Here is a 7,550-nt window from a genome sequence, read left to right as displayed (position 1 = left end):
CCTGTAGCTCAGGCCCCCATAGCTCACCAGAGCTGCCGCCTCTTTGGTCCTTTATACAATTCCACACGGCTTGCCGCGACAAACCGTGACAGGATCAGATCTCACTGACAGACTGTGGACATTATGGATGTCATGGTCCTGGGTCAGTGACCCAGTGTTTTGAGTTTCTTGTGCCTCTGAGTTTTTGTATTATGATCTTAGTTCTCTTTGTTGTCCCAGCTTATTCTTTAGTGTAGTGTCTTAGTTTGGTTTTCTTGTATTCTCTTTGGTTTCTGAGTATTCAGTAGCTGCCCTCTGTGTCTCCTTGTTATTGTTCTCTGTGTTTCTTAGTTTCTCTGTCTCCCCTAGTCAAGTCTGTGTCTATGTTATATTTCCTGTTTTACTTTGAAGGTCTGTGTCTTACGTGAATGTATTGAGTTTCGCTTCTTTTGGGTCTCGTTGTGTCCGATTTCTCCCAGCTGTGCTCCCCTTTTGTGTCTCATTCCCCTCATTATTTCCTAGTGTATTTAAGCCCTGTGTTTCTCTGTGTCAGTGTCGCGATCTCCCTCATGCTGTGTGTTTCTATCTGTGTTTCCTGGTGAGCTTTATTTTTAGTTTTTCCCAGTTTAGTTTTGTATTACTTGTGATCTGTTTTTCCAGCAATAAAGCTGTGCTTTTTGAGTTTATTCCCCGTGAGTTTGCGTTTGGGTCCAATTCCTGCCTGCACACAGCCGAAACATGACAATGGAAGCCTATCTCCCTCCTTCATCTGCAGATTAAAGCCAAACAAAGATTCTCATTAAAACACTGCAGGTCTGAGAGAGACTCAATCGTTGTCATGTCAACCACAGTAAGAGGAGCTGAAGCACAGATGTGAAGAGCAGATGTTCATCAGATTATGACATCACTCTGTTTTGTCTTCATGTACATTGAGTCTGTGTTTATAATGCAGATTTTCTGCTTTTATAATAACACATTTTATGTTTTCTATCATCACAGACTGGCTCGGTGTGGACTCTCAGAGTCTCACTGTGAAGTTGTGGCCTCAGTTCTGAAGTCCAACCCCTCCCATCTGACAGAACTGGACATGAGTGGAAACAAGCTGCAGGATTCTGCAGTGAAGCTTCTGTGTGCTGGACTGGAGAGTCCAAACTGTCGACTGGAGACTCTGAGGTGAGTTCACTGACTGCGGCTGTTGTTTTTTTTCTATATTTCCAGTCTTTGGTTGATGTTTGAAACTTTCTTTAGTTCCTAAATGTTCAGGATGTGTCTGAAGACAAATGTAAAGAAGTTTGAGTGCTTTCAGAAATGTTGTCTTTCCAAACGACTGAACAAAAGTTTTTCCTTTTGGCTCCAAATAGAGACAGACTTGAGCAAAGTTACTTTAAAGGCTGGCAGAAGGGGACTGGTGACAGGGAGATGTTTGACAGGACAGTTTTTCAGCCTCCACAGGTTCATGTTGTGCTCCATCAGTCAGTGAAGAGCTGCTCCTTTTGAAACATGCTGGCTGTAAAATGTAAAAAGAGCTGAAGCACATAAATGATCTACATACCTAAATATTAAACACAGTTGATATATTTGTGTGAGTGATTCACAGCCGATGGCTGTGCCTGCTGGAGTGTTGTGATTCAGGTGTAGATGTAATGACTCATTCATCACATTCATTCCTTCCATAAAGCTCCTTTTTCTCTCACTTTGGCTCAACGTTATTAAAAACATAACATAACTTAAAAACAAAACTGTTTTCACTTTGTAAAAAATCTCACACTCTTTCTGCCTGTGTCTGACGCCTGTTGCATTATGGGTAACAGAGATTCCAGGCCATCCAATCAGAGTAGAGTTTGACAATAAAGCCAAAGATGGCCTCCAGTGAAGGTGGGACATGATGGCTGAACCAGGATCTGCCAGTTTCATGTAATCACATTATTTTAATGTCATTATGTTCTGGACCAGATGTGGAAACATCACTGCCTATTTTATTGTTCACACTAAATCCATGATGGCTCCATGTGGCCACGGCTGGATGTTCAGCTTACAGAGCCCTGGGCACAAATGTGTGATGGACCCTCGCCAGCTGGTTTTGAGAACTCGGCTTCTTTTCCTTCCTCAATAATTAGACATATAGGGCACACAAAGTGTGTACAGAACAGCTGAAATCATTGGAATATGGAAGCATCATAGTACAGCTTCACTGAAGCTTTAAAGTCTCTGACATGAAATGAGAAATGAAGCAGCAAGAGCTTTTTCATGAGTGGCCACTGTGACCGTGAGCTGCTGCTACAGCCTCCAGATTAGCCAGCAGCTCAACATGCTCAACATTTTCTCATCAACTTTAATGGAAGTGTGATGTTTTCAGCTGGAGTGATGGTCAGGGTGGCCTCCCTCTCCTCTTCTTCTCCTCTTCCTCTTTCATTTGTAAAGCCACTTCTGCTGCTTTCATTCATTTGGAAGTCCTGTAGCTGAGTTTGGGAGAGACTAACAGCCTCGGCAGCAGAGGGGAGAAAGGCTGTAACACCACCACTTTACTCTGTTCTACCTGTCACATCATTTTATCAGGAAACAAATATGCTCATGTTTTTACTATGTTTGTCTTGAAGATGTAAGAAGATCACATGGTGCCTTTTATTATTGTGTTGGTTTGTTTCTTGTCTCTTGGATGGAGCCCAGCTGTGTGTTGCCCCTGGGCCTGTGGTCAGATTGTGTGCTGGATAATCCGGCCCAGAATGAGGCCAAACTGACTCATTCAGCTACTGAACCATTTCCTCTTTTTGAGAACAGATGTAGAAAAGGGAAATAACCCGTTGCTTTTAGTACACTCTGTACAAAGTGTAGACAGGAAATTGCAGGTCTGCAGAGCATGTTTTTTATAGAAGTGAAACTATAATCTTAAGTGTGTGCTGATTCTGAGTGACATTGTTATTTTTGTACACACACACACACACACACACACACACACACACACACACGTATAAAATAAAGGAACGCAGGCAGCAGTGCGCAGTTGCAAGGTGCTTTTGCTGCTGCCCACGCGTGTAAAAATGACTGCAGTCTCTGTGTTTTCTAACTCAGGTGTCTTAGCTGAAGAATTACAGGGTGATTTAAAGAAATCCCCTGTCATACTGTGTCCAAAAGGAGCAGCTTTTACTTTGAAGGGGAGGCGTCTCTGTTTCCTCTTCAGGTTGGATGATGGAAGCAAATTAGTTTTTGATGTTGCACTTTGTAGACTGTCTCTGAGCACTGGTCTCACAGCCAGCTGCACATAGAGACCAGTGTTGTTAGTCCAGGTCAGAAGATGACTTGTTGGAATGAAGATGAGCTTGTAGTTTGTCTGCTTTAATAATGTGACTGGAAAAAGGTGTTGGACTTCAAATATGTCCATTTCTTTCACACTTCACCTTTAAAAGTGAAGCCTTGTGGTTCCTGGAAGGAAAAACACGACTTTTTCAAGTCTTTGTCCTGTTTTTATGATAAATGTACGACTTTAATGTGAAATATTCAGAGTTTTTTCTCTTGTTGTATTTGTTTGAAGCTGCTTCCTGTTGGCTTCAGCTGTTTGGAGTTTCCATTTTCTAAACTTCTACATTCTGAACCTTCTTCAGCTCTGAACAGATTATGAAACACTGAATGATTTCAAGCTCACACTTTGTCTAATAAACTTACATCTTTCATTCTTTATACAGATTGTGGGGCTGTGGTTTGTCAGAGATCAGCTGTGATTATCTGGCAGCAGCACTGAAGTCCAACCCCTCCCATCTGAGAGAGCTGGAGCTGAGCTCCAACAACAAGCTGCAGGATTCAGGAGTGAAGCATCTGTGTGGTTTCCTGGAGAGTCCAGGATGTGGACTTGAAACTCTGAGGTCAGTCAGCATGCTTTAGTTGTGCTGAGATGAATATGATGTGAAAGTTGTGCTGACACTAAACAGCAGACATCAGGCTGATATTATACTGATCCACACTGAGGATCTTCATGGTAAAGTCTGTTTTTTCTTCTCTGGTTTAGTCCATTGACTGTAGCAGAACAATGTTCACATTTCAAACAGTGATACGCAACGTATGGCCTGCGGCCCACACGCAGCCTGCCCACCTTTCCTGATTCAGAGAGAGGGGACCCTGATTAACTGTGTAGTGTTCTTCCTCACAGTTCTAAGTATCAGAAACAACAATGAATAATCCACAGCTGACTGTCTTTAGCAGGTCAAAGGTTACGGCACACAGCAATCTATGAAACAAACAGTTTGGAGGAAGAATTATTTCACATTTAGAAACAGTCACTGCTAAACTGCATGCTGGGTAATGCCAGCTGCTCAGGTATGGGTGTGCTAATGGCTGGGAGGCTCCGTGGCTGCAGAACACCTAAGAAGAGAAAAGAGAGAGAGAGGATGAAAAAAGAGGTGGAAATGAAGCAGAAGTATAGCTCCAGAGAGGAGCTGTGTCTGTGTGTAATAAATAAAGACTTTAACAGCAGACTGGATTTCATAAGCTGATGCACAAACATGTAGAATGATTTTGGCAGCTACAGACACAGGTCCATACAGATTGAAGCGTGTCTCAGTTGCATGTTCCATATTTGATACTGAGAGTTTCCAGAAGAGCAAACATCAAACACGCCTCCAAACATGTGACGAGTCAGACTGACATCATGGCTGTATCCCAATTCAGTGTCTGCAGCCTCAAAGGCCGCATTTTAAAGCTGATTACGTCACAGCGACGCGACGACGGCTGTCCCAATTCAAAGGCTGCTCGAAATGCGACCCTCACATGCGTCCTTCATTTACCTGAATTTTAAGGATGTGGCGGTGTTGACTGCATGGCCCAAAAAGTAAGTACTGAATATTATGTCACGTAGTTATGTGCAAATGTTTAATAATGAAGAACATTAAAACATTACTGTTGTCCACATGTCTGCAAAGTTATGTGACATTAGCGATGTTTGTACTTTCAGCGTTAACTTGGTTTTAAAGCCTTTACTTTAAAATATACGCTGTTCAATAGTCGACCTTAATCTTACAGAGAATGTCATGATTTCATGGGTAATTAAAGTCTGTCATATATCCACAAACACAACAAGCTGAAAGATAGTGATGCTGCTCGGTTTGCAGTCCTGAATATCACGGCACAAGCAGGATTCACTGCACTGTTAATGTTAGCTATGTTAGCCTCTGTTCGGTGGTGTCGAGCCAAACAGACTTTAACGTGTGTTTGAACGAGCTGACGGTTCACTCGTTAAGCTGAAAGAAAGATGTTTTAGTCACAGGAGTCACACATGTGTCAACTGTACCATCTGGGAACTCTTCTTGTTTAGCACTCGTAATAACACAAACACTAAATCCTCCTTCTCTTGTGCTGTTTTGTAGCAGTGTCTACACCTGAGACTGTCACCTGTCTGTCCTGCACTCTCTCTCTGATTGTGGAATAAAAGTATGAACATGTATTTATAAGTTACACCTGTGTTTGAATCCTGCAGCTTCTCACACATTTGATTTCCATGTGTGACAACTGCAAGTGTCCAGAGTGAGGACAGACTGAGGGACCCCCTGCTGCACATCATCTGTGAGGCTTTGCACCCCTGATGATCCACCAGGACAAACTCAGCAGTGTGTGAGGAAGAGGAGGAAGAGCCAGCAGCAGCTGACAGATGGAGAGAATAGACAGATTGTTCCCTTTTTGTGAAGTACTGCTAGGAAAGTTGGACATAACTAAGTGTCTGTCCTGAATCAATCTTATTAGGTAATGTTCAAATCATTTAATCATTCTAGTGTTTTCAGTGTGGGAGAAAGTACTCAGGGCCTTCAGGTTACACACTATGAAAGGCAGTAACAAGTTTAATGTTCAGAAACCTAAAGTATGTATCAGCAGCAGAATAAATGTTTGTTTCAGTTCTATGAAGCTTTGAGTATTTTGGATTAGTAGCACTGCTGTGTTTGTTGCATCATATTGCTGTAATTGTTTATATGCTTTATATATTCTGAGGTAAGTTGATCTATAGTGTTACATCATATTTTATAAGGATGTTATGTGTTTGTAGACTTTCTGCACAGTTTGACCCATTTAGCAGAAGTCAGCCTGTTTAAGGCTCTGATATCTATTCTGTATGACTTAAAGCAGTTATGACAGGGTCTGATTTTCTCACCCAATAAAGGAATATTTAATATAACAGTCTACTCTTAGTTCTATCAGAAACAGTTATCACAGCTCGAGCTCGTACATTTGTTTTTACACATATATGTAATAATGCCGACATATTAAACGGACATTATTTGTCTCTTATATATAATACATCTATATATATACACTGTCAAAGGTACTTGTCTTTGAGTGAAGATTAAAGATGATAGGAAATATAAGTAACTGCAACTTCAATCTTTACTGAAGCTCAGTATTTGACAGTTCAAACTCACTGCTGTAATAACTAATAATGGTTAACATAATAACTGTAATATTGGCCATATTATATTTACATTACCAAAATGAGATGACTTTAGTCTCATGAACAACATTAGCTAATTGTTATTTACTAACAAATCTTAAAATGACTGTTCAGTACAGAAATGAAGCCCAACAATCATGTTTTACAGTCCTGTGCTCTCAGACTCAGATACTTATCAAATCACACAAAGCTCATGTAGAAACAAATGTACAAAATGTGTTCTCCTTCATTTCTGTCAAACAAAGCTGTATGAAACGTTTCCAGCTGTTAGTATCATGGTTGCTAGGTAACCTGGGCATAATAATAATAATAATAATAATAATAATAATAATAATGTCATGATCCTGGGTCATTTTGACCCAGCGTTTTGTTTCCTTGGATTTCATTTTGTGTTTTGTGTTTATTGTGATTTTGTATTAGTTTAGGGTTGAACCTGGAGTTTAGTGTTTTATCAGCCCTACCTGTGTCTGTCCTCGGTGCTCTGTTCGTGTCCCTGTGTTTGTGTTGTAAAACAGTCTGTGTGTTTCCTGTTTTACTTTAAAGGTTCATGTCTCGTCTGGTGAATTAGGTTCAGCTGTGCTCCCCTCCTGAGTGCCATTCCCTCATTACCTTCTGTGTATTTTTAGGGTGTGTCTGCCTGTGCCCCTCGTCGCATCGTCTGTGTTTCTTGGTAATCCCAGTGTCTCTCTGCCCTTTATTCCTGCAATCCTTTCTCCGCTCGTCATCCTCGGTGTTACTTCATTATGATTTTCCGTGAGTTATGGTTTCAGGTTTGGTTTGTTATTAGTTTCCCCAGTCTAGGTATATGTTTAGTTCTGTCCTGGCTTTGGTTATATTCCACTGTAAATAAATCCTCATTCGCATCTCCACCACCATCTGCATCTTGGGTCCTCATTCATTCCACAACACAACTGCTGCCCCAGCCGTGACAAATAAATTTACATCTTTCATTCTTTATACAGATTGGAGCGCTGTGGTTTGTCAGAGATCAGCTGTGATTATCTGGCAGCAGCACTGAAGTCCAATCCCTCCCATCTGAGAGAGCTGGACCTGAGTAACAACAATAAGCTGCAGGATTCAGGAGTAAAGCATCTGTGTGGTTTCCTGGAGAGTCCAGGATGTGGACTTGAAGCTCTGGGGTCAG

At 41.4% G+C, this 7,550-nt stretch overlaps 1 protein-coding gene across 2 annotated transcripts in view; it reads left to right on the top strand.

Moving 5' to 3' along the window:
* Positions 1–827: 827 nt before the first annotated feature.
* Positions 828–7,550, top strand: part of LOC120717703 (NACHT, LRR and PYD domains-containing protein 12-like) — a 39,108-nt gene continuing 32,385 nt past the window's right edge. Inside the window, exon 1 of one of the 2 annotated variants that reach the window (XM_040005898.1) lies at positions 828–1,152. In XM_040005898.1, coding sequence (XP_039861832.1) covers positions 878–1,152 — 275 coding nt within the window. In that variant the 5' untranslated portion in view covers positions 828–877. Of the gene's footprint in view, positions 1,153–7,426; positions 7,546–7,550 lie in introns of those variants that run through there. The other variant, XR_005692266.1, reaches the window with a different exon arrangement.

The sequence above is a fragment of the Simochromis diagramma genome, unplaced genomic scaffold (genome assembly GCF_900408965.1).
Source record: "Simochromis diagramma unplaced genomic scaffold, fSimDia1.1 OVJJ01000569.1, whole genome shotgun sequence".
NCBI classification, from domain to species: Eukaryota; Metazoa; Chordata; class Actinopteri; order Cichliformes; family Cichlidae; genus Simochromis; species Simochromis diagramma.
This window is presented reverse-complemented; position numbering and strand designations above follow the sequence as displayed.